Source organism: Grampus griseus (assembly GCF_964374135.1).
Source record: "Grampus griseus genome assembly, chromosome: 11".
NCBI classification, from domain to species: domain Eukaryota; kingdom Metazoa; phylum Chordata; class Mammalia; order Artiodactyla; family Delphinidae; genus Grampus; species Grampus griseus.
Window position 1 is genome coordinate 17465555 of NC_139005.1, and position 16615 is coordinate 17482169.

The 16615-nt window shown below is 45.4% G+C and overlaps 1 protein-coding gene across 1 annotated transcript in view; it reads right to left on the reverse strand.

The window, feature by feature from the left end:
• Positions 1–7339, reverse strand: part of ST8SIA1 (ST8 alpha-N-acetyl-neuraminide alpha-2,8-sialyltransferase 1) — a gene marked incomplete at its 3' end in the record, with an annotated part of 146541 nt that extends 139202 nt beyond the window's left edge. The window contains exon 1 of the mRNA XM_082665447.1: positions 6947–7339. Within this exon, the coding sequence (XP_082521573.1) occupies positions 6947–7182 (236 nt within the window). The 5' untranslated portion in view covers positions 7183–7339. The remainder of the gene's footprint in view (positions 1–6946) is intronic.
• Positions 7340–16615: the final 9276 nt, after the last annotated feature.

A 16615-nucleotide genomic window follows, 5' to 3' on the forward strand; every position in this document is an offset into this window, starting at 1 on the left:
TCCCTGGACAAACAGACCTGTATAACAATCTGGAATGCCTGATTCAAACTGAGGCTTCTCCAACTCCAGCAAGTTCGGTACTAGAACATGGCAACGCAGAAAGAGCCACCCCCCCCCCATGTGTACACGTGAAATCCACCCAATCCCACACCCAATCTCCTCTCACTGCCTCCCATTCTCGCAAAGAGCTGTTCCTTGGCCAACCCTTGGGCCTAGGAGTGCACACAGCAGTGGGACAAGCCACCCCCAGGAGGAGGAATTGGGGGAACACTACATAAAGGCAGGCAGGCTACGGAGTGGGCTTGAGTCATCTGGGCTGGGAAGTCCAGGGTCTACAAAGGCCCCATTGAGCCTTGCCTGATTGACAAGGGGTGAGACCAGAGGAGGAGCAAAGAGAGCTCCCCCCTAAAACACAGGACACAAAGCATGGGCTTCTCTTGCCAAGGTCTAAGGGGGGGCACTGATCAGCTCACACACAAGCTTTCAATAGAAACTTATCATAAATCTCTCCAAATGCATCCCCTCTCCCTACCCTTCCCTAGAACCAAGACCTGGCCATCTATCAAAGTCAATTCATTCACTCCTCTTCCAGTCATCAAAGCATTTACAGTTTGTCGTTTCCAAATGTAGCTGTTAATGGCATGATATTTTCTGGGTGTTTTAAATCCTGTCAATTGGACTGATTTTGTTTCTCTAAAGCAGTGATTCTCAACCAGCAGCTACTTTGCCCCCTGGGAGATATATCTGGGGACATATATGGTTGTTTCATTCTGTGGATGGTCACTGGACAAAGGCCATGGGTGTTGCTGCATACTCTACAATGTACAGGACAACGCTCCACAACAAAGAATTATCCAGCCCAGGATGTCAGTGGTGCTGAGGTGAGGAAACTCTGTTCTAGAGTAGGAACTCTCTGAGAGGATGCCGTTTACTCCTTCAGTCCCCAAACAGCCAAGCAGAGTGCTGGACCTCGATAAATCCTTGCTGGCTGACTAGCTAACTGGTCCCACTCCATTCTAAAACGTGCAGTCACGCAGTAACTCAACAAAAATGAGTGTGCCAGGAACCACAGCTCAGCTCCGGGGATGCAAATATGAATGAGTCGGCATGGAAGGCAGACAAGTAAACCGGTACTTTTAACACAGCTTGAGAAATGCACCTGTCATTACCAGCTATTTCTATATTTACCTGTTTATTATGTCTCCCCTCGTTAGCCTATAAATTTCAAGAAAGTAAGGGTTTTGTTAAGTTCACTGTTATGGTTCCAGCCCCTTTTACGATAATAGTGGTAGATACAGTAGTAGATATTTTGGATCAATGAAAAAATGAAATAATATGCACAAGGCTTTTTTTTTTTTTTTTTTCCCTGAAGGAGGAGATTCTAACACATCCTGGGGAGGAAGGAAGGAAAGCTGCCTTGAGGAAAGCTAATGCGGATTAAGCACTAATTACACTTGGCCCTCGGTGTCCGTGAGGGAATGGTTGCAGGACTCCACCCCATCTCCCCACCCTCCCACCCCGCACAGACACCAAAATTCCCGGATGCTCAAGTCCCTTATATAAAATGGCTAGTATAGGATGCCCTCCATATCCGTGGGTTCTGCCTCCGAGGAGTCAACCAACTGCGGATCTCGAATTTCCATCCTAGGCTAGTTGAATCCGCGGATGCGGAAACCACAGATTCGGAGGGCCGACTCTATGTGCCAGAAACGGTTCTCAGCATTTTCAACGTATTACCTATTCTAATGCTCACAACACTCCTAGAAGAAGCCACATTTTACATACGAGGATATGAAGTCTGATTTTCTCCAGAACACAACAAATAGTGGTAGTAGGGTTTGAGGACAGCTAACTTTGGAACCTTTGTTCTTAACCACGGCAACTGCACTGTGGAGAGATGAGCAAGGATTGACCCCGTGAAGGGCGGGCCCTGTGGCCTTGAAGGAAAAGCATTCGGGCAGAGGGAATGGCGCAAGCAGAGCCAACACAGCCTGGCTTATTTCAGGGACTATTTTCAGGTAACTTATTTCAGGTAACTTTTACCAATACGACTAAAGCATAAGGAGGAACACTGATGAAAGATGATGGTGGAAAAGTAATCATGGCCAGATCATAAGAGACATCAGCAATGCCTCATTTCCCCGAGATGGTCAGGGAATGAGCGTAAGGCTTCGAGTCTAACAGCTGTGGGTGGAAACTCAACCCAATCACTTTGTTAGTGGTTCTCTCTGAACCTCCATTTCCTCAACTGTAAGACAAAGAACATACAAATATCTACTTTATAAAATAGCTATGGGAACAAACGTAACTAATACAAGCACTAAGAACTGGACCTGGTGCATGTCATGAGTCCAAGCAATGTTAATGACTTACTTTTCTTACTGCATTATTGCTGGTGGAGTTTTTTCACATGTGTATATCTGCAGCATAATGGTAGCTTATTTTCGTAAGCGCCACATTAAACCAGCTTTTTCCTAAACTACTTTTACAGTGACTTCCACAAATTCCCCACTTAACAAACAGAAAACTTACATCCCATATACACAGATGGCTGCACCGCTCCCCCTCCCCCCCGCACCCAGCGCCCTTCTGCAGCCACCAGGGCAGCTGTGGAAACACCCGAAGCTTCTGGTAACCACAGATTTAAAATAGGGACAGAAAGGAAGCTACATAAAACTAGAACTGCTTAGAGGAGTGTTTTTCGTTCAGAATTTAGAAAGGGAAAGAGAAACAGGACTACTTAGACTGATGGCCCCCAGCCAGTGAACAGACAGGATGCTCACAGCACTCCGGTGTTATCCCCTTTCTCCAGATCCACCAGGAACAGTGATGTACCACCTCTGCTGATGTCGACACATGGCCAGTGCCCTTGGATACTTGACGTCTGTTCATTTCTCATGAGCTGCACCTTAAGCCCATTCAGAGCTTGTGACCTGGCTCCCCCCTGCCTCCCAGTCTGCTTACTGCTGTGCTCGCTGTGGGCAACTTAAGAACTTTCCCACAGGAAGCACACCAGACCCTTGCCCACCTCCCTGTCTTGGCTGTTGCTGTCCTGTCTGCCTAGAACATCCTTTGCACTCCCCTCTCACTACTCCCCCATCTTACCATCCTTCAAGGCTGAGTACAAATGCCACCTCCTCTCCAACTTCCCTCCTTCCCCAGAATCAAGTGCCACGTTCTATGAATCTCCCCAGCCCTCTGTTTGTGGTTCAATTGTGTAAGGGCCACATATTAAACAGAGGTACGAAGCAAGCACCCTTTTAAATGCTATCTGTACGCTACCATATGATTTTCACTATATACCTGTAAAAAATGATAACAAACCCCATTTTACAAATGGGGAAGGTGAAGCTCTGAGAGTCGAACTTGCCAATGGTCACACAACTAGAAAGGGAACTCCAACCATGTACTGACAGGTCTCCAATTCCTAAGTTTTTCACTCTGTTGTGCTGCCTCTATTTAACGACCCTATTGCCAGGTGGTTAGTTGATTACATACAAATACACTTGTCACAGGGACCAGGGCATAGTCATCTTTGTAAACGCGGATAACAAGGTACCCATACAACGTTCTTAGAAGAATTAAATCAGACAGTACATTTAAAACACTTAGCATAGTGCCATGCACATAACAAGAGCCTAATAATTTGTTGGTTTTGTTGTTGCTACCATGTCAGGTGCCTTGCACATAAACTGTGAACAGGAGTTTATTTCTGAGGAACAACCAAAATGGGGAAGGACCTGACGGAAGAGACAAATGCCACTTTGGTTTGGCATTTCCTTGTACTACTTGATTACTCAATCAGAAGCAGCAAGAGTTTTATAATAATTTTAAGTTTCTATGATAGGGTGAATTGACTTCTTTATCTTTCTTAGACTATGTGGGTGATAGGGAAACTTCCTATTTAGCAAAACCCTTGCAACTTTGTTACTTTCTTGCTGCCCCCCCCACCCCAAGCAATCTGTCAAAATTCCCCTCTGAGAAGTCAGCACTTCAGTTCTAAGGTTGGAGAAGAAGAAAATCACAAAAGTAAAAGGAAGCACTGACGGCAAAACGGAATCTGAAATTCTGATGCTTATAAACCTAGTGAAACACTTTCTTTTGTCCTCACAGGATTTTACAAGACTTTAAACCATCACATTTCCTTACTCATAGGTTTTTATCAGTCGCGCCCTAGGAGGAGGTAAGCTGTCTCAGGGGAAGCAATCCATGCATCCTGTTTACTGCTATCCCCCAGGGCCTAACTCATACCTGGTACATTGTAGTCACTCATTAAATATGGGTTGACTGACTGGCTGCAATTATTTGTATGTATGTATGTATGAATATACATATATTTATACATATACATACATCATTCCGTGGTTTATGGATAAGTGTGTATACATCCCCACACGTAAGTGCACATTGTACATTTATGTATGTGTGTTTGTATTTGTGAAGAAGATATTTCAGACTGGCAAACACAAATACCTGTTTGCCAAAGTTGTGTCTCCTTAACACAATAAAGGCCTCTGGCTGACCTAATAGCTAACAATCATACTCTGTTACCCACATACTAACAATCTAGATGTTAAAAAACAATTAAGCATGCAGAGTAAAAAAAAATTTTTGACTTAACAAACCATGATACTTTGACTATCTTTTAAAATCCTCAACAAACCATGATACTTTGACTATCTTTTAAAATCCTCGTCCCTGTTCATTAGCTTCAGTGGGGAGGCGTGCGGACGGGCAAATTTGAACCACTAATGATTCGCTGCAAACCTGGCAAGTGAAACATTCCAAATTCCTATGGCCTGGTCAAATGTCCTTATTAAAGTTGTAACATATATTAACTTATCATTTACACTGTCTAACAATTAGAATGACACCACTGACTAGTTATATGTGCCAGACACTTGGCATCAGTTTTTTTATTTAAACTTTGCACCAACCCTATAAGGTAGATGCTATTATCTCTATCTATACATAAGGAAACTCAGACTCAAAGAGATAGAGTAACTTGCCAAAGATCCTCTGCTGTTCCGCAGTCATGGCACGGTCAGTCTAAAAATTCAGGATTCTCCTCCAAAGCCCAAACTCTTTTCCATGCGCAATGGTGCCACTCACACAGTCTTACGGACACTGACTTTGAGGGGTATGTGTTTAGGCAGTTTGGGGATTTTCATAAGTATTTCTCTGCACGGAGAGACTAGACCAAATGCCAGCCAAGCACACTGAAGATTACCCCCAGGCTATAGACAACAAGAGGCAAGTGTGTCTCAGAAACAACCAGCCTGGGCTTCTCAGAATGTGAAGCATTTTCCACTCAATTATGTCCTCCAAAAGAAATCTATTCTCTAAAAGAGCTTCATTATTGCTCCTCCTATAAAAAAAAAATGTACTCTTTCATTGCAAACCAATGGGAAGCTCTTAACTCATTTCCTTACATTACTTGAAATGAAAGTTCCTTCTGTCTCTAGAGAAAAGAATGGCTGCACGCTATGCCTTTTGAGTAGAACAATCAATACCATGAAGGTAAGAGAAAATTAGCTCTTATATACTTTTAAGTGGAGTGGGGTTATTTTTAAACTTAATGATAGCAGAATTCTAAACAGAGAGACAGAAGGAACGTCTTCCCTCGCAGTTTAAAGGCGAATTCAGCTGCCTTTCCTTGCAAGGTTTGGCTATTATCTCTTTGACCTTTCCAAGAGCAGGCCTGAGAAAGGGAAGGAAACCATATGTTTTAAAAGTTTGTTTTTTTAATTTACAGATATTTCTGAACATTTGTAACTAACAGTAGTGAAGTTGGCTCTCACTTGGCCATATACGGCTTGGAAAGATCCTATGCAGAGCAAAGGAAAGCACTCCGTACCCCCTCTGCACCTCCAGACCACAACCATCACAGGAAGCGCCAACCGCAGCATCTTCAGCTGAAGGGACTGAAGGTGAAAGGGGCTCCTGACAGCGGGAGGAGCACCAGGGCGCCCCTTCCGCACGATCAGGAAGGCAGAGAAGAAGCGGAAGCAGCTTTGCCTCACCTCCAATCTCACCGCACAACCCCTGCCAAGAACTCATCTTTAGACCCTTAAACTGAAATTCCCAGAAAAGAAGGGAAACTACAACCTCTGAGTGATGCTCAGAGGTTGATTTCCAACCTGGTTTTGGTTTTATTGTTTGTGTTCTGATTTCAAGTCCCCACCTAAAGTACATCTCCCAGCCTCCAGAAGGCATCCACTGTAAGCCCAGCAAAAGAGCTGGGAGCTTTAGAGCTTTATGTGACCAAAATCCCAGCTCCGACCCTGCAAAGGTACATGACCTTGGGGAAGTAACTTCTCTGAAGATTCAGTTTGTGGTTGGTAAGATGGGGATATTAATGTCTGTTATTAGAAAGTCGGTGAAACTCCAGTAAAAATCACTCAGTCCCCGGCTCTTTAGGAGGGCATCAGTAAGTGCCTTGCGTTTGTTATGGGCATACTGCACAGAGCAGCGGGAGCCAGGCTGGATGTCCATGTTTTCACTGCCCATGACTCCCTCATTAGTGACTTATGTTACCAACCATGCACCAAACCCCAGGAAGACGCCTGGTACCTGCTTCTAGTTCTCTACAGCTTCGACTGTCTGCAGAGCCCGAGATAAATTCTCATTAAGTTCAAGGGACAAAGTTAGCCTAGATTCTTCTTCCCACCGGTTATCGGCAAATCGTTGAATACAACTCAGGCTTGGGAAGAAATGCGTACAGACTTTCCACGGCCAAAGCAGGTGTCTGCACATCTCCCGGGGTAAGGGCTGGGGAAGGGCCCCTGACTAATGTCTCCAGGTTGGGAACGACAAAAAAAGGGAATAGGACAAGAAGGACGGGATGAAAGGGCCTCTGCAAGGCGGTCCTCGCCGGTGACCCTGTCCTCGGCGTCCCAGGAAGAAAGGACACGAGAGCTGGGTGGAGCCGCGAGAGCAGGAGTACCTGAAGACTCTGGCCGCCGTCTGGTTCCTCCTCCACGCCGTGCCTTGTTGCAGCACCCCCTGCACAATCTCCTTCTCGTTGGGCAGTCGGTAGACGGGAAAGATGTAGAGCCAACAGAGGACCACGACGCAGAGGGCACTGGCTCCCACCGGCAGCCGGGTCCGCGGGAACTTCCACGCCAAGACGGCCATGGCCCCTCTGGACGTGTGTCGCCGGGCCCGCCCGCAGGGGCTCATCGCAGCCCCCGGGGCCCAGGGTGGCGGTCGAGGGCCGGAGCCTCAGCACTAGGCTAGGCGCAGGGGCAGCGGAGGATCCCCCCACCGCCGGCCCCCCATGCACACACACCTTTCGCTTTCGTGCTCGCACTCGCACTCGCACGCACGCTCCTTCGGCGCCCACAGCTTCAAAGGTCGGCGCAAGGATTTTTTCCAATGCAACTTTTTCGAGGATTTCTTTCTAGGGGAAGTGCCCCGGGAGCAAGTCACAAGCTACAGCCATGGTCGCTCCCCCTGAAGGCGGGCGCCGGGGTCTCCGAGAGCGCGGGGAGCGGCGGCGGCGAGTCGCTCCCGCCGGTTCTGCAGCGTTACCGTCGCCCTCGGCGTGGGGCCGGGGAGAGTCTCAGCTCCCTCGCAGACATCTGGTCCGCGGCGCCCCCTTCTGAGCGATGCTCCTGCGCCCTTCGCCGCCTCTCCCCGCCTCCCGCGCTACTGCGCTGCCAGGCACCCCCCCCCCCCCCCCCCCCGCCAGATGCGCTCCCCGCGCCGCGCCAAGTCCTTGGAAATTTCCACGGCGGCCCGGGACCGCTAGCCCGCCCCGGGCTTCTCCGCCTCCCCCGCCAGGACCCCTGCTTCCCACCCCTCCCGGAGAAGAAAAGAACTCGCTTTCATCAGTTAATTCAGCGACGCGCCGCAGCCTTCCGCGGCGCCCGGGACTTCGCAGACAAACGCCCGGGGATTGGTGGAAATCAAGGTCTCCCCTCCCTCCCCCACCCGCGAAATTGCCTCCTTCGACCCGTTCAGATGCGCGACGCTCGGCTGGAGAGCGCGCCCCTCTCTCCCGCCCTGGTCCCCCGGAGACAGAGGCAAACAATACAATAATGATAATAACCCTCCCCTAAAATGTGTATACACAAATCCCTGAGTGTGGCCGAGACTGGCTGAAAGCCTGACCCTCCGACACGCAGCCGGCGCGCCGGGGCTGTCACCCTGCCGCCGTCACCCTCGGCTCTCTCTAACTGGTTGGTTATTAACCCGCAGTGAGGCGCGAGGAGGCCGGCGGAGATTGATTCCTCCCTGGGCCCCCACCCCCATTCCCCGGTCCCGGAGCCGCGGCTCCAGCGACACCCGTGCGCGCGCGCGCTCGCGGGCACACACGCAGACACACACGGGTACACACGCTCGCGGGCCCGCACGCGCGCGCACGAGGAGGTGCGTGCACACCGGGGTCCTCCGCCTCGCCTCCGCCCTGCAGGGAAAGGCGCTGCTGCATCCAGATGTGCAGGCAGCTGGTGGCCCAGCAAACAGACCTCGGGACGTGACAATGCCTTGGAGGCGCTGTCGCCTCCTCTGCCTTTTAGATGCAAGGGCCGCTTGTTCTTCGACGTCCTTCTCTCACCACCGACCAGCTTATCGCAACCCCGACCTTGGAAAAGCGCCACCCGCCTGGACCGGCCGAGCCCAGGGACACACAGTTAGCCATTTCTGCTACCCCGGCGGCCGGCGAATAGCTCGGCTACCTCCTAGCGGTTGCCTAGTCTATTTGCTTAAGCGTCTCGTCAAGCATGATGTGTGCAGGGACAAAGAAATCCAGCAGCCTACTAACCAGGTCGCCTTCATCATCACGAAACCAAAATTTAGGGCCATAACTTCAGTTGCTCAGCCGACCAAGCTGCAGCTCCCTCGGACCTACACTGAGTTTTATGTGGCCTGGTGCATCTTTCTCCACTGAGAGATGGGACTTGAGAAGTTGATGGAAAGTTATTTACCAAAAAAGACCACCAAAGTCTCATTCCTCCCTCTTAGGAGAACGGCCCACTGCCCTCCGGCCTGCAAGCATGCCCCTGGAATCCCTCCTACTTGGGTGAATCAGGGGAGATGAGAAAGCATAAAATCCCAAAGTTACATCCTATACAGTGGAGCTTAATTGAGATTCTTTGAAATAATGATTACCTGCAAAGTAGTCCTGCAAAGTACCCAAACCAACTTCTTCCGTTCTGGGAAGAGGATTGTTAGGGATGGGGGGTGGGGGAGTGGGGGGGGAGGGGTGCAAGAGGCCAGGGAAATCTTTCCCATAGTTGCCAGGCTGTGGATAAATCATCTGCCTCCTTTGTTCCAGTCATTTAAATAGAACACAAACTATCTAATTTCTCTTTTATTCCCCTAGTCCAAGGGGTACTCCTGTCCCAGTCCAAGAGATACAAATAAATAAGACAACAACCAAAAATATTGCAGTTAGGAAGGGTTATATAAATGTTTCCCCATTTAATGTCATAAAAAAATGCAGCAAAGTTGGGCCTTAAACCAAGGGTTTTCTGTGATGCAATGTGCTGTTTTTCCTTCTTCTGAAAACTAAGATTCTCTTACCCTTGTTGACTCCTGCCCTACCCTACAATCCAACTTCATTCCCTGCTTCTCCAGTCAGACCATTGCCCTTCCCCTTCCAAGTCACACAGGCATCACTTTTGTCACTGTGTTTTGTGGTCCACGTTCTTCTTTCATGAGATACCTTTTTTCTCCCTCCATACAAATCCAGCACATGATTCAAGGCCAAACCAAGTGGCTAGGAATTTCTCCCTCCATGTGTTCCCAGACCACCTAAAACATAGGCTTCATAGGTAGGAACTCAGTAAATGTTTCTGGTTTCTGCTTCTATTCCCTTTGACCTCCTGATCTGAATGTCTATCTATAGTATTTGCTGGCTCTGACAGATGATTAAACATTTAGATGTGCAGTGCTGTGTTGCTAGCATTTTTTACATGTAGCTTTGCCTCAGCAACGGGGCAGTAAGATATTTGGTCCCCTATGTCAAATGACAAGCCTGTGCTTTTGATCCAATGGAGGACTCCACATGACATGCCTCCATGCCTGGGGGAAGAGCAGGAACAATATTTTATGTTTTTTTCATATTCCTCCAGGTACCGTCTCAGGCTAGAGTACATACGTACTCAACAAACAATTGTTGCTTGGTTGTTTGCTTGAGAATTTGAGCGTCTCAAATTTATTTGGGCTGTTGCTCAGGCAACACTGCTAAGGACATGTATAAACCCCCATGTTTAATGTTTTAAATAAAATATGTTACCTGATGTTTAGCTCTCTGGTTTATACGACTTTTAGTAGGTAGTTTCGGTATTGTTTTATAGTTCTGCATCTGAGTACACAAGCAGGGTTTGCTCTATAAATGTCTTTTGCCGGACCAGTCAACATGATGTGCAAAACTACTTGATACCATAAGTAAATTCGATGGGCAGCACTTTTGTGACATCAGAGTTGTGGGGAAAGCTCATCTAAGAGATGAAGCCACCACAGAACTGAAGCTTTGGAAAAGAAAGGAAAAGGAGCCCCTCACACTGAAAAGTTGAGAGAAACCAAGATGCAGGGAGATGATCAGAGTGAATGGGTCACACGCAATTTATAAGCTAGCTAGGATGCTGACAGTGTAGACAAATATTAATAGTCACGTAGAAGTTTCTCATTAGAAGACTAAAGAGAATTGTCAATGAGTTGAGATTACAAAATTCAAAAATATCACCCTTTCTTCAGTCTCCTCTCAAGTTCTTGTTGTCAGAATGACTTGGAATTGAGAGGTGAAGGAAAAAACCATGCCCTTTTCACAACCAGTTACAATACTAAAGCAATAGGGTTGTAAAATGAGAAAGACTCTGAATATAGATTATCTGAATAAATGCATTTGCTTATCTCCACTCCCTCTTATGACCCCACTTAAAGGACAGTAAAGGAAAAAAAGAGGCAAAAACTCAAAAGAACAAGAGAAAAGGAAAGCACGCATTAGCAGGCAAGTTATGTCAAAAAGTGCACAAGCAGGTAAGCAACTGAAGAGTGATAACTGATTGATCAGAATGGAGAAACCCCTGGGCCTTCAGGTGATATTGTGTGTTTGTGCGTGTGTGTGTGCGCGCACTCGCACAGGATGGGGGAGTATAAATTGAAGCCAACAAGAATCAAGCTAATTTGCACTATGGAGCTCTTGAAAGGCTCAGAATTTAGAAGTATCTGGTTCCTCTGAAGATGGACGTGATGGATGAAAGAAAATAAGAGGTTTGTCTGAAAGTCTTTAGAAGGAACAGTGATATCTCTAAGAACACTGTTATCCTCTAGCCTGGCTTAACATATGAGATTACCTCTCTAGAGAGACTGACCAGCACAAAGGAGAAAACCTACAGATTGTGATATATGCAGGAGGTCTCCATCCAAACAGCCATATCCCTGCGTCACACCCTATGGTGAAGCCCATCAGTGATAAGTTCTACTCACACAGACCCATTGGCCTGTTTGTTAGGCCTCAGTCTTAAATAAGAGTGGGGAGTCAAGGATCCCAGAGAGTTGAAGAGTCTTCAACATGAAAGCCAAGAAAAAACAAGCAAACAAAAAATTGCAAAAAAAAAAATAAACCCAGACGGGGGAAGAATAATGCAGAAAACATAAGGTATCTTGAATAAAAATTATAATGAGGAGATTGGTTCAACATGGCAGAGTACAAGGATGGGCTCTCACTCCCTCTTGCGAGAGCACCGCAGTCACAACTAACTGCTGAACAATCATGGACAGAAAGAAACTGGAGCTCACCACAGAAGGTACCCCACATCCAAAGACAAAGCAGAAGCCACAGTGAGATAAACCTATGCACTTATGGTCAGCTAATCTATGACAAAGGAGGCAAGGATATACAATGGAGAAAAGACAGTCTCTTCAGTAAGTGGTGCTGGGAAAACTGGACAGCTGCATGTAAAAGAATGAAATTAGAACACTCCCTAACACCATGCACAAAAATAAACTCAAAATGGATTAAAGGCCTAAATGTAAGGCCAGACACTATAAAACTCTTAGAGGAAAACATAGGCAGAACACTCTATGACATAAATCACAGCAAGATCCTTTTTGACCCACCTCCTAGAGAAATGGAAATAAAAACAAAAATGAACAAATGGGACCTAATGAAACTTAAAAGCTTTTTCACAACAAAGGAAACCATAAACAAGACGAAAAGACAACCCTCAGAATGGGAGAAAATATTTGCAAACAAATCAACGGACAAAGGATTAATTTACAAAATATATAAACTGTTCATGCAGCTCAATATTAAAAAAACAAACAACCCAATCCCAAAATGGGCAGAAGACCTAAATAGACATTTCTCCAAAGAAGATATACAGATTGCCAACAAATACATGAAAGGATGCTCAACATCACTAATCATTAGAAAAGTGCAAATCAAAACTACAGTGAGGCATCACCTCACACCAGTCAGAATGGCCATCAACAAAAAAAATCTACAAACAATAAATGTTGGCGAGGTGTGGAGGAAAGGGAACCCTCTTGCACTGTTGGTGGCAATGTAAATTGATACAGCCACTATGGAGAAGAGTATGGAGGTTCCTTAAAAAAACCAAAAATAGAACTACCAAACGACCCAGCAATCCCACTACTGGGAATATACCCTGAGAAAACCATAATTCAAAAAGAGCCATGTACCACAATGTTCATTGCAGCACTGTTTACAATAACCAGGACATGGAAGCAACCTAAGTGTCCAACGACAGATGAATGGAAAAGAAGATGTGGCACATATATACAATGGAATATTACTCAACCAGAAAAAGAAATGAAATTGAGTTATTTGTAGTGAGGTGGATGGACCTAGAGTCTGTCATACAGAGTGAAGTAAGTCAGAAAGAGAAAAACATATACCATATGCTAACACATATATATGGAATCTAAAAAAAAAAAAAAGTTATGAAGAACCTAGGGGCAGGACAGGAATAAAGACGCAGATGCAGAGAATGGACTTGAGGACACAGGGAGGGGCAAGGGTAAGCTGGGACAAAGTGAGAGAGTGGCATGGACTTATATATACTACCAAATGTAAAATAGATAGCTAGTGGGAAGGAGCTGCATAGCACAGGGAGATCAGCTCAGTGCTTTGTGACCACCTAGAGGGGTGGGCTAGGGATGGTGGGAGGAGACACAAGAGGGAGGAGATATGGGGATATATGTATACATATAGCTGATTCACTTTATTATAAAGCAGAAACTAACATACCATTGTAAAGCAATTATACTCCAATAAAGATGTTAAAAAAAAATTCTATGTCCAGTCAAAATATGACTCAAACCTGAAGGTAGAATAGACTTTTCAAAAGCAAAGTCTTAAAAACTTTACTCCCATGCACTTTTTCCTGGGAAAATACTGGAAAGACTCCACTAAAATAAGAAGTTTACCAAGAAAAAATGAATGAAGGATCCAGGAATTCAAGGCTCTCATGCAGGAGAGGGACAAAGGAAATTCCTAAGGAAACAGCTTAGACTCAGATCAAAAGAATAATCAATAACTGCTGATTTTAGGTCAATATTAATTGAAAATTGTAACTCCCATCCTTCCAGGAAAACTGAGCAAGCTGTAAATCAACAACTTTTCTTGCACCATCAGAGAACTGAGGTCACAAGGTAAACCACCAATCTTGAAACATAGTCCTATCCAGAGCCAGAGCTGAGATCTGTTTATTTGGAGCAGAAGATGTGGAGCCATAAACTGGTAGGAACAGTTCAGAGTAACCTGGAGTCCCACCAGGTTCTCAGGGTGACAAACTGAGAAAGATCCTCTTAGGGCTCTGGTTAGGGTAAAGAAGAGTAATCATTGTAAGATATGCTCAGAAGATCCTGCATAGCAAAGTCCTACTTTCTAAGGAAAAAGACCTTATAATAACCTTATCCCATCTGGAGGAAGGGCATTTCTCCTATTTTAACCCACAGGTGTCTTCCTGCCTCAATTAATTTGAGAAAATAAAACTATGAAACACCTATGAAGTTCACAGCCCAGGGACACAGGCCTTCTAAAAGTCTGAAATTTAACCATAGTATCATGGAACACTTCTCTTCTTACACACATTACCTCCAGGCTAATAAGTTTCCAATGTAATAACAGAGGATTACAGCTGAAAAGTTACAAGACGCATATTCTCTCTGAGGAAAGCACTTAGGAAGCCCAAAGTCAATAGATGAGTCAAAACAAGTGATATTAGAGAAATTTGAAGCTTATGGAAATTTGGAGCTACTATGAGCATTAAACACAGGCAAACACCCAGCCAAATTAACATAAAACTTTACACTAAAGGCCTAATTATCTTTATTTCTATTACTCAATACATCATGTCTGGCTTTCAACAAAAAATTGTAAGACAAGAAAAAAAAACTGTGTGAATTGACGAAGCAAGGATCAGAACCAGACACAGCAAAGAACATATGACCCAAGTGTAGGAATTATCAGACAGAATTTAAAATCACTGTGATTAATATGTTAAAGGCTTTAATGAAAAAGGTAGACAACATGCAAGAACAGATTGCTAATGTAAGAAGAGCAATAGAAACTCTAATAAAGAATCAAATGGAAATGCTGGAAAACAGAAACCATAATGAAAATAAAGAATGTATTTGATGAACTCATCAGTACTGCATATGGCTGAGGAGAGAATCAGCAAGCTGGAAAACAGGTCAATAGAAAATTCCCAAGCTAAAATGTGGGGCAGTAAATAGTTAATTCAAAAGGTGTTAACAGAGCTTCCTAGAGGATGGCCAAGACTGAGGAGTAGGAAGACTGAACTCAGCTCCTCCCATACTCATACCAAATTTACAACTATATACAATATTATATACATATATATACATATATTAAAAGTATACACAATATTCTATTGATAATAAAGACTAGAAGACTAGCAGAAAAGATCTTCTATAACTAAAGGTATAATGAGGGAACCACGACAAGATGGGTAGAAGGAGTGGAGACACAATATAGCCAAGACACATACCCCAGATGGGTGACCCAAAAACAGGAGGATGATTACAATTGCAGAGGTTCCTCCCAAGGAAAGAGGGGCCCAAGCCCCACATCAGGCTCCCTAGCCTGTGGCTCCTGCACTGGGAAGATGAGCCACCAGCACATTTTGCTTTGAAAGTTAGTAGTTCTTACTCCTGGGAAGGGAGACCCAGAGGGCTGTGGGAAATACAGACTCCACTTTTAAAAAGCACACACAAAGTCTCACATGGTCCAGGACCCAAGTCAGAAGTAGTCATTTGAAAGGAGCCTGGGTCAGACCCACATGATGATTTTGGAGAGTCTCCCAGAGAGGCAAGAAGATACTGAAGCTCACCCTGGGGACAAGGACACTGGTGACAGCAATTTTGGGTAGCTTGTTCTACCATGAGAAAAATGTTGCCGTGAACCACCATTTTGGAATCTTCCCTCTAGCTTTTTTCTGCTAAGACATGGTCCCACCCACTGCCCTATTGGCACCAGCACTGAACCTCCTATGGCCAAGCAACTAGGTAGGTGGGGACATAGCCCCACCACCAACAGGCAGACATCACCACCACCAGGCAGACATCAGCCCCAGGACTACGGCAGCCCTGCAGCCTGCCATGTTAGGATCCAGTCCACCTACTAATAGGTCAACACCAGCTCTGGGATACCTTGGGTCCCTCAACCACCCACCTTGGGATCTGACCCCAACCACCAGGAGAGGAACACAAGCTTTGGGATACCCCAGATGCCACATATATATATATTTATATATATCATGAGCTTGACCCATCCACCAGCAGGACAAAATTAAATCCAGAACTCCTGACCCCACAGCTACTTACTGCAGAACCTGGCTCCAACCACCAGTGAGCCAGCACTAGCCCTGAGATGCTATAGGGCTCTGCAGCAAGCCACCTTGTGCCCCAGAACCACCCACCAGGGTCCAGCAGTCTCTGCACAAGATGGGACCTGGCAATCAACTGAACCAGAGCCAGCCACACGTATCAGACAGCCCATGGTAGTCAGTCCACCACAAAAGAGGGACACACACACACAGACCACACAGAGAGCACCTCTAGAGCATATACTTTTGATGACCAGAGGGGAGTACACTGCTGGGGTGCATAGGATGTCTCCCACAAAAAAACCACTTCTCCAAGGTTGGGAAACATAGCCAACCTATCAGATACATAAAAATAAAAACAGCAAATTAGGCAAAATGAGGCAACAGAGGAATATATTCCAAAACAAGGAACAAGATAAAATCCCAGAAGAACTACAGTGAAGTGGAGATAAGCAATCTACCCAATAAAGCGTTCAAGGTAATTATCATAAAGATATTCAAAGAACTCAGAAGAAGATTAGATGAACAGAGTGAGAAGTTAAAAGTTTTTAACAAAGAGTTAGAAAATATAAAGAGGAAACACAAGAGATAAAGAATATAATCACTGAAATATAAAGTACACTAGAAGGAATCAACAGTAGATTAGATGATACAGAGGAATGGATCAACAAACTGGAAGAGAGAGTAGTGGAAATCACTGAAGCTGAACAGAAAAAAGAAATGAGGATGGTTTAGTAGATCTCAAAGACAACATCAAGCAGGCTAACATTCATATTATAGTAGTACCAGAA